Consider the following 19,967-nt stretch of genomic DNA (forward strand, 5'->3'; position numbering starts at 1 on the left):
AAAGGTTAGCGAAGTAGGCCCCTGGGCAGAAGATCGCAGGTTCCAGGTCCCCCTCTGAATTCCCTCTTACACCTGTAGCTGCTCCCTAGTGCTCAGTTGTATGACCAATCGCAAAATATACCAATATTAGCAGGTTTTAACAAGCTCACATGTCAAAACTTTGAAAATGTTTGAAAATGTTCACCTATAATGAGATGCCCAAAATATGGACGCCAGGTTCAATGTGGGTAAAAGCATTGCAGTTGGGCACCCACCTCCCCCAGTAATAAACAACTGCATGTGTGTGCTGCTCACCAACAAACCATAATAGAGCTGCCACTGAAAGTACACAGCTTGCCCTTTCCTCATCTGACTATTTTAAATCACTTTTTAAATAATAAAAAAAAGGAACAGGCTTTTTTGGATTTAAAAGGTTTCCATCCGACAGCAACGATATATAATACTTTGTCGTACAACAACAGCCTATCTACAAGCTCATGTGCCGTGATGTATAGATCTGCTATTTCTTTGAAACATTTAAGAAGAAAAGAGAATACAACAGGGCATAACACGCAGCTAAGGCAAGCCTCTCCGTCTAGTGTCTCTTTCTCCGGCGGCCTCTGCCCATTAAGCGTGTGTTTGGTTTTCCTCTGCAGTTCCTCTGCAGACAGGGGCCCTCCGTCCCCACTTCCAAAACAATCACATCTCTGCAGGCCGAGGTTCACTCACTCAGGCACTGTGGCTCACAGGCTGAAGTGTGTGAGCTATATAAGCCAGAACGGACTGTGTTCTCGGCACTGTCTGGCCCAATCCTCTAACATCCACTGGAGACACAGAGCAGCTTACTAACTCACTGCCGAAGAGATACAGTAGCACGCGCATGCACACACACACACACACACACACACACACACACAGTCCACATTTCAGCAAGGATGAAACTCCAAGTCACCCTAACTTGTCATGAGGAGAGAATACGAAGAGTTGTGGTTTGACGGAAAGCAGATGACCTTTGCACCCAACCTCCCCCACCACACCCCACCAGCGATCCTATTGATCTCGCCTCCTGAGAGGCGGGACCACAGCCCGGCGGGCTCTATCATTGGACAAGGCTGCTGGACATTTTTGCCCTGCAGGAGATATGATTGGGCCACAGGCCTGATGGCAAGAGCATCCCGAAACAGCATGACAGAGAGAGAGAACAAGAGACAGCAACACAGTCTGAGAGAGAGGATATGTAGTGAGAACAAAATAAAGGATAGGTAAAGATTGAGAGAGAAAAGGATAGAGCAAGAGATGGTGAGGGAGAGAAAAAGAAAGATGGAGTGAAAGAGTGTGCGGCTCGTGCGTGTGTGTGTGTGTGTGCACGCCCCAACAGAGAAGCCCAGATAGTGGTATGTCAAGAGTGCTGTCAGTCACTCATCCATCCAGCTGCCTAATTGGCTCCTTACCCTCTCTCCCTCTCTCTCTCCATCTCTCTCTCCCTCCTCGCTCCCTCCCTCTCTCCATCAGGCGTTGCTCCTAACCGCGTGCCGGAGGCCAAAATGCAGATGAGCTCTGCCTCGCGTCAGGGGGAGCTTCTGCTATGCTTAATTATCTGAGAGAGAGAGAGAGAGAGAGAGAGAGAGAGAGAGAGAGGGAGAGAGTTGTGTGTGTGTGTGTGTGTGTGTGTGTGTGTGTGTGAGAGAGAGAGAGAAAGAGAGAGACAGAGAGAGTGAGAGAATATGTGTGATAGGGAGAAAGAGAGTTAGCTTATCCAGCTTACTGGCGCCCACACACACACACACACACACACACACTGCTGCTGCTGCTATGCTAAACAGCAAGGCATCCTGGGAATTGCAGTGACAGCTCATTTTGGTTTTTCCGTAGTCTAGTATGAAAGCTGCTGAGAGACAACCCCCCCTCAGTACACACACACACACACACACACACATATATATATATATATATATATATATATATATATTATATATATATATATATTATATATATATATACACACACACACACACACTCTCTCTCCACACACCGCTCTCCCTGGTGCTCATGGGAAAAGGTCTGGGCCCTGTCACTACCCCCTCAACCCCGCCAACCCCCATTCCACCCCCTCTCCCCTCCCCTCATTGCCGTGGTGACAGGGCTTGTTGACAAACGCCAGCAGTCATCAGGGCACCATGGGAAATCTCATGCCACCATTTTGTCAGCACAATGACAGAAGCTGTTAATGTCTCGCCTCTCGCCCTGACACCAGACACTGCAGCTGACAGTCTCTGACGCGCACACACACACACACACACACACACACACACACACACACGCTCCTGGGTGCACCTACGCACAGACATACACAATCTCGTGCAAATGTCACGCTGCACACAGACACAATTGTACACGCGTGGGCAAACACACACGCGCACACTGACATGCTGTGTGCACCATTCATGTCCACATTCTCTGCTCCACAATCTCCCCCCCACCACACACCCCCCCATCTTAAACCCCCATCTCACTCAACTGAAGCAGCCGAATTGGTGTGTGTGTCTGACAACTAGAGATGTGTGTGTGCACGGATGTGTAGTGTGTATGGCGAGCGAGAGTGTTAATGAGGATGTGTGTATGGGTGTGTACGGCTCCTAATGAGTTGCTCGTCTTGTTATGGATGCAGCGTATTGCGTCTGATCAATAACATTTACAATCCCGAAAGGAGAGGGAGCCCAGCGGACAGCCCTAACCGACTGTTATGAGAACATGATGAACTCCGGACAGAATGCACACACACACACACACACACACACACACAGTTTCTCTGGACAGCCAATTACCGCGGCTCATAATCCAGTTGCGATCCACACACACCATCCCCTGCCTTCCCGCCGTGTACAGCAGCTGTAAAACCGACAGAAATCAGGATGTATTTGTGCGTTTGTGTCCACACAGACTACTGCAGAGCCTGCTGCTCCTGCGGACGCCAAGGTTCTGCGGAAGGAAATCCACCATTGTGGACCCTTGTAACCACTAACCATGCACTGCACGCATAGACACACAATAAATTGTCCCCTATACCAAATTTCAGGTCTTGTAGGAATTAGTAAATATACTTAGTTGAGTCTCCCAGGGGTTGATACAAGCCCCCCTGCTTTTGTCCCCCAGCTACACTAAATGTCTTTGTCTAAAATAGCAGATCTAAAAGCTTGCAGCGCTTTGTGAATGTTTGCCCAAGAATAGGAACGATATAAATTAAAGCAAAAACAAAACTCACAACTTCGTTAAGCCATCCCAATCTGTGAAAGGACTGCCCCACATTAGCACTGTTTCCTAAAGAATTAACACAAAATGTATAATTAGGAGGTTTAGTTATCATTTTAAACATGTTCCTGCTGTTCTACAGTAAACATATTGAAGAAATCGCAAAACGAGGCTTTAACCTTTGTTTTTATGAAATATCCCAGACCATAGGGTTTTATGGAAGATGCTTCTTCTATTGCTAGGTTTATCTATTCTAATGGGGGAGAACTCTTTAAATGACTGAAACCTGAGAACTTGAATCCATGTCAATCTCTGCTTGGAGACTTGAGCTTACCTGCACGGATTCTGTCTGGGCAGCCTACGGTTACATCTGTGCGGGTCTTCAATATTCAAACTGGATCGAGCCTTTGTCTGAAAGATGAACTACCGTGCTATACGGCAAGGCGTGGCCCATTTGACATAGGCCTGTATCCTGTAGAAATAAGTGGATCATTTTGTATAACACAATTTGAAGGTCACTTAAGTTCAATATGGTGCCAGTAGCATGTATGATTTCACACACTGCAAATTATAATCACTTACCAACCATGATTTTGAACACAGATGGTTATACCATGGCACTCCAGGCGATGGGCATATTCCAATATGTGAGAGGTCATTGTGTGTAGCACAGGCATATGTATTCTACAGTATGTCCTAGAAACATTTTAAACACCTCTGACTTAAGTTTAGTTTTACATTATATGCAGACTAAAAACAGGAACAGCAGCATTTATAGTATACACACATATGAGGAGTTGGCAATTTTAGATAATTTGGGGATCATTTTAGTGCAAAGATCGCAAGAGTGCAGGCCAAAATAGTGGGCAGAAAGACAATTTCCTCAAAGCATACAGACTATAGGCGCAGGACTTTCCTTGACACCTCAGGCAAAAGTTCCAATGTTAACATATACAGTACCATACACTACACTAAGTCAAGTGGGAATATTATGACTATAACGCACACAACTTCCCAAAGTTGGCCCGTCTTGTGTATGTACTGTATGTGCATAACATTAAGCAACTTTCCATAGTGTAATAATGACTCCATCTCTGCGCAGCAGCACAGACACACAGCGCCACAGATGCACCCCATCGAGCAGGTGGAGGAAGGGGGAGTCAAGTGCAGCTTTCAGCAGGTGCTGCCCCGTGTGAGCGGAGTAGGACGAGATGAAAGCTCCCCCTCTCCCTGCATCTCTCTCTCTTCCCTCCTATCCCCCCCCCCCATCCCCCCGATCCCCCTCTTCCCCGCGAGTGCGGTGAGGTAGATTTGTAGTGACAGCAGCGGGTGCATTCGCCAGTCACACCCCATAAAAGGCTCCGTCTGATCAAAGCTCTGCCGAGGCAGGGAGGCGCCCGCTATGCCGGTGTGTGTCTGCGTGTCTCCACGTCTCGCAGGGTTGAGGCGGTTTGAAGCTTTAAAACAAGAAGGGGGGAAAAAAACTTCTCTCCCGCACGCTGCTATTTACATTTGAGCTCCGTTTTGCCTTGCCAGTAAAACATTGGTTTTATTCCCCCTGCCTGTAAGCCTGTGTGACAAACACTGCATTCATCAACTCCACCTCTCTCTCTCTCTCTTTCACACACACACACACACACACACACAGTGTCAACGGTTTAAGGAGAATTACATCTTTAAATACATTTTAAACAGAATTGTCTGAAGTTATGTTAACAAGCCCCGACCTGTGAGAAATGTGTATGTGCATACAGTATGTATGAGCAAGTAGTGTCTGTGTTTACTTGTGTTTGTGTGTGTGCGATTGTCTATGCAGGCACTGAGCAGACTGGAATCCCCTGTGAACACTAAGGAGATCATACACGCACCAAAGTTGCCTGCGGTTGTGAAACAGTGTGTATATATATATATATATATATATATATATATATATTTATATATTAACCCACACAGAGTGAATTTGTTTTTGTCAGTGTGAAAGTTGGACTGGCAGCTATAACAATTTTGAATCTAAAAATCATACCCATCAGAACCCAAATACATGTTGGTGTACGGTATGTATGCGATTATCATATTCATCATCTGGATGCGGGGGAAAAGGAGGGGGCCAAATACAGAACCCTGGGGGATTCCAGTTAAATAAGTACTGTATATACTGCGCACAGTAGGGTTAAGATTAATAGTGATTTACATTAGTTCCATTGCCCACATATTTAATCGACATCTGAATAAGTCTTAATCATGCAGTATTCACAGAATAAAATACTGTGAAAAGTAACAAATTAGTGTTTGTCTAGTTACCATCAGACCATTTTATTCCATGAGTATGTAAGAAAAAGACATTTTACATTTTTATACACAATGCTATTATCATTAGCTCCTCATGAATGCATACACCTCTCTATATTACATTTCAGACTTCAGGAGTGCCAACTAGATCCTGCCAATGACGGTACGGTACTGCAACGCTGCACCCCAAAGTTAAACAAGCCAAAGGCACATGAACATACCAGGACAATCCCTATAAACAACAGGCACTCAGTATTGGTACATTTACATAGAGGCCTTCAACAAACACTGGGCTGATTTATACTTGGAGCAGGTGTCAATGCACCGAAAATAGCACATCTACAAGCTCACAATGCGTCTGTGACACATTGTGAGCTTGTAGATGGGTTCATTTCCTATCTACAAGCTCACAATGCGTCTGTGACACATTGTGAGCTTGTAGATGGGTTCATTTCCTATCTACAAGCTCACAATGCGTCTGTGACACATTGTGAGCTTGTAGATGGGTTCATTTCCTGTGTGCGACGCAACGAACCAGGTATAAATCAGGGAACACGGTTAATTCCCCAATCAAGGCAAGCGGTGGCGGTCTGCATGTACAGCCTCCGTAGCGCTACTGATGCGTGTGGACTTGTTGTGATGGAGCCACAGAACGTGTTTGACATGTTGTTCTCAGTGCTTTACTGGGGGTAGGCCTCAATCACCATGGCATGACCCTGGAACATCCAAACAATATACAATCAATGTATAGATCATGGATATGGGCAACATATACGTTTTTAAATAAAATACCTCTATAATCAATGTTGTGCCAATAGTACGCATTCTCTTTTTTCAAACCTTCAATAGCAGCTCTACAAGCTCACAGCGTTTTGCAATATAACGTGTTGCGAGTTTGTAAATCAGCCATTTTCACAATTTTGGAAGAAAACAAAGGCCTATGTAATTAAAACCAGGAAAAGATAATACGTTTGCCATATCATCACGATATCTAGTCTCATATCATGATATTATGGAACTAACATAATTATATTATGTGAACTATGTGAGTGCCGAATCATATTCCAAAATAACATCCGCCAAAGCAATCTAAGGCAAGATGTGACTAAAAGAAAAACACAGGCATGTCATGGTCTTTTCCCTACAGCACAAACTGACGTTTCCGAGTGTTGATTTTAACAGCAAATTAAGATTTTAGTTTAGTCAGTCTTTTGAATAAAATTCCATTTCGTTTTATTCACCTGAAATGTTTTAGTGTTAGTCTAGGTTTAGTCGCCTAAATCTACAGTTGATTTTGTCCACTGAAATGTAGATATAGCTTTTAAACGATCTACAAGCTCACAACGCAACGCAGAGCCACGTGTTGTGAGCTTGTACATCTGCCAATTTCAGAATGCAACAAAGCATAAAATGACTTGTCTCCACTATTCAGTTTGTCAGTGAAAAAAGGTAGTCGACCAACATTTTTCATCATAGTTGTATGTGTTCCTCACCTGTCCTCCTGCTGCGCACGCTGCCACCAGTCCGTACTGTCCCCCTTCCTTCATCAGACGGTGTGCTACGGTTGTGACCAGCCTGCAGCCTGTGGCTCCAAACGGGTGACCCAGGGACAGGGAGCCTCCCCACAGGTTGAACTTCTCCATCGGTGGAGTGCCGACCTGCACAAAACGGGGACAAATTTAACATGCAACTCTTCAACATGGAATAGCTCTCGAACTGGGAAACCTTACGCACGGTTTCCCATAAACTTGCGAGGAAATTATCAAAGTGCATGCATCAGGGTTCACGCTTACTATGATTTCGCACTTGTAAGTCACTATGGATAAGAGTCTGCCAAAACTGTAAAATTGTCACTTGAAGAAAAGTATTCAACATTGACTTTTTGACTGCATTAATAATGTGGGAAATGACTACACTTCAAAGAACACCAGTCTCCAGTGATACCTGTAGTGTACTGTATATCTGAATTGTGCTTGAAAAATCCGTCAAGTGAGGAGACTGTGTGGAAAAATCTGTCAGACAAATTGGACTTACTGTAAGAGTTGAGAATTATATATATAATTCTCAACTTACATTACTTACAGTAAGTCCAAATCTTTGTCTTTTATAAAAAAAAATATTTGACAGTGATCTTTGTTTCTACTATTCATTCATTGTGCAAAGTGAGAAAAAAAAAGAAAGACGTCACTTGAAAACTATATTTCCGCCCATTTTTGGCATTTCACTGAGTTTATTCTATCCTTAACCCTTATGCCCAGAGGCAAGGCAAAATCTGTGCACATATGGAAATGGAGAACATGAGCCACCGGCTGGTAGCTCACTGCAGCAACACGCTCATCAAATTCCACCTAAAATCAGATCAGTTGTATGCCACACTTTAAATGTAAATTGTACAAAAGTTTACATCATTATCAGGAGAATTAACCCATTCTGGATGGGAACCCCTGTTGGTGTTTTAAGCATTATGTTATACTTTAGCTATTGAAAAATAGCAGATCTACAAGCTCACAGCACTTGGTTGTAGATCCGTTATTGGAAAAATCCTGAAATTGTGGCACAAATCTTTAAATGTATATTCTTTCAGAGCAAACATTTTTAACTCAAATCCTTGCTTCTAACAACATATTTTCAGACGGGGGTCCGCACAGACATAGAAATATAGATTTATCAGAAAACTGTCAGGATTTAGAAGACATTTGTAGAATCGCCCTCAGGTCTAAATGGGTTAAGCCTTAAGCGCAAGAAAGGGAGGAAATGTGTCATTAGGGTGACAAGGATGCTGCAAATCTGGTAAGAATTTCCTAGTCTATTTCACAAATGGACTAGGTGGTGCTCATGTGGGTGGGGCCTTCTCTACTGAACAATGTTGAGAAAGGCAAGAGAAAAAGCCTCAAGCCAGAGAGAATAAACCACACAGGTGCTACTCTCACCTGAGGGCTTCTGGGAAGTGGAAAAGTAGGAATACATTTCACGTATCCACTTGGACTTGTGCAACGCCTCCAAGTTGTACCCGAAAGTGTAACCAATAATACAGTCCAACTGGAATGCATTAAGGTTGGACTTAAGATCACAATAACACTACTGCACTATGAATGAGATGTTTTGTTCAGAATTGTGGATGAATGTAGCTGGGACAACTACTGTATATGGAAGCCATAGAAAGTACAGGTCATGATATATTGATTAATACAATAGTTATGCACATATAAGCAAGGCACTCCAATATGTGCCAACACACCACACATAATACCGATAATTGTAGACCTGCAAACTCAACAGGTATTTGTTTCCACATTAGTTTATACAGTACATAAACTCCTCAAAAGAAGAAACGTAATATTTTTTTCTCCCTTTCAATAATACCAATCAAAACGAGCAGACACATATTAGGGGTTTCTCTCTCTCTCCCTCTCTCTCTCTCAGTTGGGAGAAGAATAAACAGAAAGACAGGAAAACGTTATGTTAGTTTTATTTAACCAACACCTGCTCAACCCGATCTCAATGCATTCTTCAGTTGAGTCTTAAGCCTGACTTATAGATTTTGTTATTTGCCAGTGTCTTGTACTAAAGATATAGACCTCCAAGCTCACAACACATTGCAATGTGAAGCGCTGTAAGCTTCACGTTCAACCAAGTATAAATCAGACATAACCTGCCAATTGACCCATTCATGAATGCATCACTAAGGGTATCCCGCATTTCCTTCCTTTTGGCCTTTATCACAGAGACAATAACCATTGTGTAGAACATTGAGGGGTTTTAAAATGTTATTATGCCCTTTGTTATCGAGTCACATTGGTATAGTAGCAGCAACAGCCAACTCACTAGCTGTTCCCCCAAAATAGACACCAAGTGGAAGATTCAAGCTTACTTTTGATTTCCTGCCCATGTACGTCTGAGCGAACCAGTCCGAGTCCATAGCTTTCAAATTAGCCATGATCTGCCCCTGGAAAAGAAACAAATGAACAATCAATAACACACACAGGGAAGGAAACACATTGATTTCTTACAGCTCTGTCAGAACCACTTAAGCGCTTGTTGTGGACTGGAGTGGTGTAGACTAGAGTGGAGCTAGTCAAATCGCACTCGCTACCTCATCAAAACATGGATGGCCATGAATAAAGAAGGCCACGGTGGCATTGAGCCAGACACAGACACAGGATCAATAGATAAGGAATTACTTCAATTATGAAAATCTGCTCGTCTATAAATCACAATATCTCGGAGATCGATGGAATATTAAACACATTCCATCTCCCAGACACAATCTGCAGACTTACTGCGAACGCCTCATGGAACTCAAACACATCGATGTCAGCCATGGTCAGCCCGGCACGGTCCAGAGCCTTGGGTGTGCCGTATGTTGGCCTGAAGAAGTCAAAGAGAACAGCATACTGTAGTGTACTGAGATACAGTAACATCTAATGGGTGAAAATATTTCATCTGTCGGCTGACTCACTCCCAAGTCCTAATCTTGAATTCATGTGATGTTTACGACATCTTTGTCCATTTATCTATTAACATTATCCACCCTCCAACAATTGATGCCAAAACAATGGGACATTTTCAATGCGTGTAGTTTTATATCAAAAGTCCAGAAAGTCCATTTTAATTGCTTCCTTTGAACAAAAATGTGATGCGTGATGACGTGTCGAGCCCCGCATGAATAAAAATAATCTCGATTTCATTCACCCGTTTTATTCCCATTGCTGCACGTTCCTACAAACACAGCTGATTTTAAACTTAATCAGAACGCTAAAACATGTATCTGATAACATTATAGGTTAGAAATAAGCCACGTAGTAGCAAACATCTGAGCTGACGGTCTCATTGTAAACAAACAAAACTACACACGGATGTAGCGTATAGACACGTCTGTATCTACATACATCAACTTTTTATGATCTTTTCATAAACCAATGCCATATTTTATACTTACATTGTCACGCAAAAGTAGTGAAAATGCTCACAATGCGATGTAAGCTTGTAGAGTGGTTAAGTCTGTCTATGGGTTTTATAATTTAACCAATGAAAAGTATTACCAAGACATGATGTGTCTCGTTATACTTTTAACACAGGTTATTTTTTCCATTTCCTGAAACGTAACAGCTGTAACAGACTCACCCTAGTAGTAGCTGGTCTTTGGGGTCCTGGGACACAAACACAAAGTCTCTGTGGGGCCAAAACAGAGAAACTATCAACAAATCTATGGAACAATTACTTTATTTGTTCACTTTGTAGGGACAATGCACATTCATCTACACTAAAACATGATTTATGTATTAAAACAGAGAATTCCCGGAGTAGCCCATTTCTTACTGCTTTCTGATAATATACATCCATGAACCACTGGTAGGGACGATAAAGAAAACATATCTAGCGCGCTGTAGATTTAAGCAGGGAGGTGGGGTTCATTGGCCTCTCGCCATAGGCGGAAGCCCATTTGTGACAAAAGCCTGGATTTATTTCATCATGGACAACAGACAACAAAAAACGTTTAAAAAAAAAAAAAATTGTCGAGAGATCTAAATAAGCGATTTAGCAATTGACCCGCCGTGCACGTTTTTATTTTTTTGCCTCTATCGCTGGTTAATGGATATCGTCATTTTACGGAAAGAAAACGACTACCCCGGAATTCTCCTTTAAATACACAGGGTTAGATATGCCAGATGTAGATCGTTAACCCATTAAAACTGGGAAAGCATCTGTCATTTTAGATTTTAGCTATTCAAAATATCAGCTATACAAGCTCACAGCATGCCACGCTGGGAGCTTGTACATCTACTGTTGAAAATTCTTGAAAGTGTGAGAACTACTGATTTACAAGGCCTTAGAATTGGCCTCGGGTCTTAATGAGTCCATCATGGAACTCCTTACGACTCTTTGAGAGCCACTGTTTTAGCCTAATAAATTCATGCTTAGATGAAAAAGTGTTGACATGTCGCTCGAAATGACATCGTCAACTGAAGAAGTGTCAACGGAAAAGTGATGTGTCATTCCTGTTGAGCAACATGCACCACACTTTTTCCACTCAAGCATAAATTAGGCTTAATTCACCAAAAAGGTTATGTATAGTGGAGTATATACAGTACACAAGGTTGGACGGATTCATAGTGTACCATCAGTACTACCCAGCTAGGGTAGTCAATGCTACAAATGTGTGTACTTGTCATACTGGGTGTCGCTTTGGATGCAAATCTGTAAAAGTTACCTGAGGTAGGCTTTAGGCTTGTAGCCCATGGCCAGTGCTTTCTCTTCAGACATGATGAGAACAGCTGAGGCACCATCAGTCTAAGGACACATGCACAGGTTACTGAGGTTAGTGAAAACTAGCTTTAGTTTATACACCACACTTCACAATACTGTGGTCTCCAACTGACTCTGGATTAGAACGTCATCTTGACCACACCCATGGGTCTATACTTGGTCCCCTCCTTTTTTCCACTCTACTACACCAATGTCTTTGCTGATAATAGCTAATCTATACAGAACGAGCTCAGCTGGTCATAAACCCTGTTACAACACGCTTGAAATGGCTGCAATTTACAGGTATATGTTTTCTCTGTCCTTGGGAACCTGCATTCTTCTGAATACCAGTGTATTTCATACCGTCAGCATCAATATCACGTCACCCTACCTTCTCAGAATGCATGCATTGTTATCCCGCGAGTATGAAGGCCAATTGTCACTTTACACGTACAAAGTCAAATTACCTCTGCTAGATTAAAGTTAATTTAATCTAATTTAAAACAATCTCTCGTGGAAACAGTCACACGATACTGATGATAGTAAGGAGGACGATGTGTGAATGTTAATTATTTACCCGGCAATATACTGGTATTCGAGCAGAAACACGGCTACAGCGAGTGAACAGGACAATAACTTATTTTGTTAAGCGGCTACAGTGGGTAGTGCGCCAAGAGGTTCACCAGAGGCTGACAGGCTAAGCACAAACAATATTTGACCAGAATCTGCCTGGTGGCTGGCTGGAATTTCAATCCCCGGAGGCTAGCATTTGTGGCTGGGTGTTTGTACGTGGGTGCATTCTCATAGGATTGACATGCATATGTTGCCATTCTTGCCTTTCTGAACTGTGGGGACGAATATGCAGTGGTGTAAATGTTGCATAGTTAAGTGTGTATGTGTGTGTACACACCAGGAAGGAGGAGTTGGCAGCGGTCACTGTTCCGTGGGGTTTGACGAAGGCTGGCTTCAGCTTGGCCATCTGCTCCATGGAGGACGGGCGGATGCCGTTATCCTTCGAGACGATGTCTCGGCCTGAGCAGGAGGACAATACTCAGCATTAGAACAGCAAATCGACCAACACTGAACCCCAGACAAACCTGGCTTGTGAACAAAAAAAGATAACAGATTACCAGTAACCAAAAAAAAAAAAGTGTGTATGTGTATAATTAAAACTATATACAGTATCTATTAATGTAAATTAAAAGCTTAGTTCTGAAATGAGAGCCGATTAAGAGAACTAGGAAACCAAAAGGCAGTGGAAAACACTGCATGCCATTCCATGTGTATATTGTCCAAATGACAAATAACCATTACACTAAAACAATGCCCAAACGGACCACCCTAATGTGCTTTCCTTTAAACATTGAATGCAGAAAGTGTACATGGCGTTCCTATAAGTATAAATCAACCATGTCCAGTTCCACTAGGATTACCTGGCACCTTGAAGGAGATCACGTCCTCCAGTAAGCCGGCATCCTGTGCTTTCTTGGCATTGTGATGCGATCTCACGGAAAACTCGTCCTGCTCCAAACGTGACACCCCAAAGGCAGCAGCCAGACGGTCAGCACTGTGGCCCATGGTCTCTTCCGTGGAGAATTCAGCCACAGCTGGCAGCTGCACACATAATCATTCATTGTCATTTATTTCATAATTTGTTTGACTGCGGTCCACCATTTACTGATCTCAGGCCATGAGCAAAATATAATATATTTGCATCCCATTTGTATTGGAAAGTTGCTCCAATGCAAGATATTTATAATGTATAGCATAGGGGGAAGAAATATCTCATTGAACATCCCGTTGAAGATCTGACTCCTCATACTCATGTGCGTTCGTGCGTGCATGCATTCGTTACCTCTGGTGCAAGGTGTGCCATGCGGATGCTACCAATGAGGGCCAGTCTCTGGCCCATGGTCTTGGCCTTGTTGAGGGACAGCATGGTCTTCCTCATCTTGCGGCTGTGGCGGATGGGAACGTCGGACATGAACTCCACACCGCCTGCTACTACGGAATCACACTGGCCCGCTGCGATCAAACCAACAGCTACACAGAGGTACAAACCAATTATACAAATTAGGGATGGGCAATGTGACAATTATGGCAGAAATGTAATTTTTATTTTAAAATGTTCTAGCTTATTTATTATGGTTCCCCAAGTCCTCACCACAGTGAAGACTACTCTTCCTGGGGTCCAAACATTCACTTACATAATACATCATTACAATACATAGTTAATACCATTGCATAGTCAAAGCAAAAATGATTGAAGGTTACATTCTCTAAATGATTACATATTAGTAAATTACCTTTTGGTTTACACAATCAAATACCAAGTAAACATTATAAACAAGCTAACTAAACATAACTTCTTTCCTAATCACTGCTTTCTACAATTTATTTTGAAGTTTGATTTATTGTCTATCCTTATTATATGGGGTTCTCTTAAGCACATTAGTTCCACCTCTCTGGTTGCGTAGTCATGTCTAGTATGGGTTGAATCTGCATGAACAACTGTGCACTAGGTTTACCATTACCAGTATGATATACAGGTATCTTAAACAGAAATGTCACAAGGCTACAAGACAACCTTTGCTCAACTCTCCTCCATGACAGTGCAGCATGCATCGACTCAACACTACTCCTCCCAGAGCAGCGTCGAGCAAGGCGTGCTGCCCTGTTCTGAGTGAGTACAGCTGAAGTTGTTTGTCCAAACACTAGACCAAATTGTTGGGCAATAATCAAGACTGGACAAAACTAGTGATTGAAAATTGAAATACAACTTTAACTGTTGAGCAAGTCAACAGGTGTACTCTTATGATTGAAATAGTGATACTCATTTATCCACCATTTTGTTAATTTGCATTGACGAAGAAAGTGTTTGGTCAATAATCATGGCCAACAACTTGGCCTCTTTCACCTGTTCAATAACAGTACCTTGCTAAACAAGACTCAGTTCAGGATTAGAACAACATAATGTAGAACCCGGCATAATACCGTTTTTAAAACATTCAGCTTTAGCCCATTTTCAATAACCCAGTTCCAGCATCAGCTCATCTTGCAGTTTTGGAATTGTTATTTTTTTTAGGTTTTCTAAGCTCAATTGCACCCAAAAAACCTGAACTTTTAACATTCAGTAGACTTTCTGTGGTCTGGGGTTTTCTGGCTCAAACAGGTGCTCTGATTTTCCGGCAGTTTGTGATGTAAGAGCCTGCAAATCCCATATATGTCAATGGGATTTGCCAGCAGATGTCACTGTTTTCACTGTCTTGCCTGTTTTCATTGTAGCTCAAAAGGCTTCCCAACCCCAAAGAAAACTCCAGACCACAGAAAATCCACTGAATGTTCAAAGTTCAGGATTTTGGGGTGTAATTGAGGTCATAAAACCTAAAAGAAAAACGAAAAATAAAAATAAATTAAAATGAATGTCATAAAACCTGTAACAGAAAAGATATTTTCACTTGAGACATAGATTGTAGTGTCATTTGCATAGATTTCCATACCTGATACATGTGGTAAATCATTAACAAAACTTTAATAAAGCAATGGGCCTAGACAACTTCCCTGGTGTTGCACCACATTGACCATCTCTGACAATGTACCATTAAACACTATGCATTGTTGACCCTTTCGAAGGTCAAAGCATATGGCATTAAAGTGGTTAATTAATGCATTACTTGGGTCTGTGTTCATTTGATCAAAGTTAAGCTAAACCAAAAGTGTCAGACGGTGGTCACACACACACACACCTGAGGTCATGGCCACATTGGAAGAGATACAGGCCATTGTGACGGTGTGAGCTGGGATCTTATCAGAGAAGCCTGCACCCAGTGCTGCCTGCAACACACAAACACATCATTATTATCAGCAACATCACCCCAAAAGAAAGGAAATCCTACTACCATCTTTCAATAAAACACCAGTCTAAACCTGAATTAGGGAGTCGGTGGTTTCCAAACCCAACCACAACGTTAACCATGCAAATACAGTAAACAGAGCAAATGTTGATAGGGGGTGTACTGCTATAAATGTTACCCATAAGAAGCATCAACAACCTCGGGCACCTTTCTCCGAGCTTTATTCTTTTTGTAGGAAATCTGTTGTACTACTACTATGACACTTTTCTCAAGTACTCAAAGAAACTTTACATGTGGTGACCAGGGGAGAGCAAAAAATAACTTTATTAGGAAAAGATAAAGTAGTAAAAGATAAGAATTTAAAAGCAATAAAAAACTAACAAGTTAAAAATCAAGTCAACTCGGGAAGGCTGTTTTAAACAGGTGGGTTTTACTTTTCATGGCGGTTTTGAAGGTAGGGAGGGAGGGGGCATCTCCGATGTGGCTGGGGAGTGCATTGCAGAGGGTGGGGGCAGCCACAGAGAAGGCCCTATCGCCCCAGGTGGGGGCAGCCACAGAGAAGGCCCTGTCGCCCCAGGTGGGGGCAGCCAGAGAAGGCCCTGTCGCCCCAGGTGGGGGCAGCCACAGAGAAGGCCCTGTCGCCCCAGGTGGGGGCAGCCAGAGAAGGCCCTGTCGCCCCAGGTGGGGGCAGCCAGAGAAGGCCCTGTCGCCCCAGGTGGGGGCAGCCACAGAGAAGGCCCTGTCGCCCCAGGTGGGGGCAGCCACAGAGAAGGCCCTGTCGCCCCAGGTTCGGCACTTTGTCTTGAGGACCTCCAGGAGGACCCGAGGGACTCGAGGAGGAAGGGGGAAACACCGAGCCAGGTTGTAAGTGGTGAGGAGCATTTTGAAGTAGATTCTTTGTTTGACAGGCAGCCAGTGGAGGTCACGAAGGACTGGTGTGATATGATCTCATTCTCTGGAGTGGGTGGTAGTGAGCAGGCGAGCAGCTGAGTTTTGAACATATTGATTTTGGAGGTGATGCCATACATTGAGGATGCTGTTGAAGTAGTCTAACCAGGATGAAATAAAGGCATGGATGAAGGATTTGGCAGCAGAGGGTGTCGGGGAGGGTCGGAGACGGGCAATCTTCCCAAGGTGAAAGAATGCCGTTTTGATTATGTGGTTTACATGGGGGTGGTAGGGTAAAAGAATGACACTAGGTTGCGGATCTAGGTGGAGGTTGTGACTAATACACATGTGTCATACACAATGGGTAATATACGACTGCAACAATAAGGTTCTACTTCACTTTACAATAATGATCTCACATGGTGTGTCACTGACAGAAAATGCTATCTGTCACATTAACCAGGTTGGTTGTCAAACACTACGGCAATATTTGCTCATCATTTGCATAACGTTGTGACATTGTGCTTTTCCATGGTCTCACTCTCATCGGATTCTACATCCCACCACCAACTCCACATTGCTCTGTGTAGGCCTGCCACCTGCTTACACGGAACATAACTGAGAGGCGCCTCCAAAATTGCGTCGCTCCGCTTACAAATTATGTATCTGCACTCATAAGAGGTTGAACCTCACATAGGGACCCAGTATATGGCATTTGTGTGTGTACTGTACCTCTCTTGCTACGTTGCTGGTTTTTACTTCCTGGATGACCGTTCCATAGATTATGTAATCTACAGCGTCTTTTGGGAGACCAGTCTTATGTAGTAGACCCCTAAAAGCACAAATACAAAGCAAATTGGTCCAGATTGAAAGTTCTGTACATCATGATTCAAACTTGAGTGTCAAGCACGGAGTATGCGAAGAATGCTGACAGCCAACAGAACATGCATTGCATACTTTGGGCTATTACATCACGTGGTAATTGATAGTAGAATAGGGTTTACACGAGCAGGCTTATGACAGGAATGCCATTGGGTACAACTAACCACACACTCCATTAACAGCTACAGTATCATCACTCTGCCCTTGTACACGGCACTTGAACTGCTGCTGCTCCAGTGGAACTGCTCAGTGTCCAATGTTGATGTTGTCATAGGTTTTCATTATATGACATAACTAGTGTTTCATTAAATAACCTTGACCTCTTTTTATGCTCATGTCGCCACAAACAATACTTAAGATAAGCATGCACAAGTGCAGGTGTGTGCACACACACACACACACACTTACTGTAGAGCAGCTCTGGCCAAGTCATGGGGCATCAGGTCAGCATACCTGTCAACACAAAACCTTAACTCAAACTAGAAACAGAATAATTTGGTAACATCAAATTTTCAGTTTAACCCATTTAGGCCTGAGGCCGATTCTAAAAAAGGACTTCTGAAGCCTGACCTAAGTTTTCTGAAAAACTTCAAATATTTATATAGCGGCATCAAAGTTTTAATTTTTTTTACATACTTTACAGAACACCAAAAGGGGTTCCCGCCCAGAATGTTACAGTGAGAGCTTTCATTATTTATTTTTTAAACAAAAAATTATCTGTGAAAGTGGCTCCATCAGTCTGCTCATGTTAATGTAGTTTTGTGTTAATTTGTTTTGTGCACAACATGTTTTTGCTTTGTGGGAGTATTGAATTTGTTCACCACAAATTATCCACATTTATCATCTAATACTAGTCAAATAGCTAAGCTCTGGAGCCTCTGCTCACAGTGGCTCTGAATGAGAGCAGTGGAGCAGAGCAGGACATACGTGGTTCCAGACAACAGGAATGGAGTGCGGACTCCTTCTACCAGAACTATGTTCTTCACCCCAGGCCTCGCCAGCGTCTTCTTGCTCTTGGTCTGAACTGGAGACAGTAAAATCCTCAATATTAACTCGGTGTAAGAATCGACATTAACACTCTCAGCATTAGATAAACACTTGAGGAACTCGAAAGACCTGTACGTTAAATACTATTTTGCTGTTGATGACTCACCCTGAGCATGGAGCTGAGCTGTAGAACTGACTGAGCGAGCCGCTGTAGACAGACACAAACATATTGTCAACCTTCATCACGGCACTCCAATAAAGAAAATGATTAAAATCACATATTCAAACTTGAATCACTTCAGCACAACGACCAATCACAATTTTCATCCTCACTTTTGTCTTCAATGTTTACAAAAACACTCAAAACTAGTCATAGGTGGTGGTAACAGCAATGTTTGTTTACACAAATCCTCAATATTGAGGACTCACCGAACTGTGCTGCCCAGGCAGGGTTCACTGGGCTGCTCCGAACCGACTTCAGCAGCATGGAGGCCATTGTATCCTAGAATTAAATAATTGTCCATAATTATTATTGTGTTGATTATAAGGGATTTACATTATGACACCAAATAAACCTCAAAAAAGTTTGGAAATGTGTGTTCAGTAATATGTTAGTTATTTATTTACAATGAGCATTATATTATTATTATAATAATTATTATTATTATTATATGGTAAAGCCTACCCATTTCCCTTTACAATGATGTCCCATTAATAATGGCCATGCATCTGTGTGATGACCACTGCTCACTTGACAGAACAGCTGATTGTATGAGAGGTCAAGTGAAAGTTCAACTCTATCAGACAGTAACTAAAACCCTCAGTTTCCAGGTTATGACCCAGATCCGTATTGTGTAATGTCACAGGTCAGACAAAAAGGGCTTCACTGCTATCATAATACATCATAAGAGTGATGTAACATGACAGAGCGTTCCAGCCTCAGGTCACCCAATTCTAGGTGACCCTTCACCTAGATTCCGGTTCTAGAGAATGACAAGCACAGGAGGACCACAGCATCACGGGGCCCAGACAGACAGCACTGTCAGAGAACATTCTAGTTAAAGTTCTGTTCATGCAACACCATTAAAACCAGTATATTCATTTAAGCACGGCGGCTGGGGGGCTGTCTGTCTAAATAACAAGGTGGCTAGCGTTAGCTAAATAGCTAGCTGATCAGCAAATTAGCCCAACTTTCCCATTCTTCCGCACCGTCTAGAGAACGAAACGTGACATAAAGTCAAAACAGAACAGCATATTAATGTCGGAGAGATTCACCAGAGTTGTATAAATGAAAGAAACAAATGTTACCTGTAAGGGTGTTTTAAGTCTGCACTCAACGATGCTTCAAACAGTCTGCCCCGATCCAGCTAAATGACTACAAAAATCGTTCGACATGTAAAGCCCCACCAACCTTTTCGTAATCCTTAAATATGCCTGACGACAAAGTTGGACATTCAAAATGTCTCTTTTATCAGAACTTGAAACTGTAGACACAGTTACATTTTTGTCCTTATCGTTAATGTGATTTTAATTTTATTTCATTCGAAATGAATTAAAGCAAACTATAAATAGAAAATATTCGTTACGGCAGTA

The 19,967-nt window shown here is 42.6% G+C and overlaps 1 protein-coding gene across 1 annotated transcript; it reads right to left on the reverse strand.

Annotated features, from left to right (window-relative positions):
- Nucleotides 1-5,514: 5,514 nt before the first annotated feature.
- Nucleotides 5,515-19,769, reverse strand: hadhb (hydroxyacyl-CoA dehydrogenase trifunctional multienzyme complex subunit beta). The gene is made up of 17 exons (XM_083790799.1): nt 19,683-19,769; nt 18,804-18,876; nt 18,541-18,582; nt 18,315-18,411; nt 17,796-17,840; nt 17,238-17,337; nt 15,510-15,597; nt 13,619-13,806; nt 13,197-13,377; nt 12,674-12,795; nt 11,729-11,808; nt 10,642-10,689; nt 9,798-9,885; nt 9,389-9,463; nt 7,011-7,175; nt 6,044-6,233; nt 5,515-5,923 (listed from the first exon to the last, which is right to left on the reverse strand). The coding sequence occupies exons 2-16, from the start codon at nt 18,868-18,870 to the stop codon at nt 6,198-6,200; spliced, it is 1,422 nt and encodes a 473-aa protein (XP_083646925.1). The 5' UTR covers nt 18,871-18,876; nt 19,683-19,769; the 3' UTR covers nt 5,515-5,923; nt 6,044-6,197.
- Nucleotides 19,770-19,967: the final 198 nt, after the last annotated feature.

The sequence above is a fragment of the Protomyctophum parallelum genome, assembly GCF_964188405.1.
Source record: "Protomyctophum parallelum genome assembly, chromosome: 19".
Classification (NCBI taxonomy): Eukaryota; Metazoa; Chordata; class Actinopteri; order Myctophiformes; family Myctophidae; genus Protomyctophum; species Protomyctophum parallelum.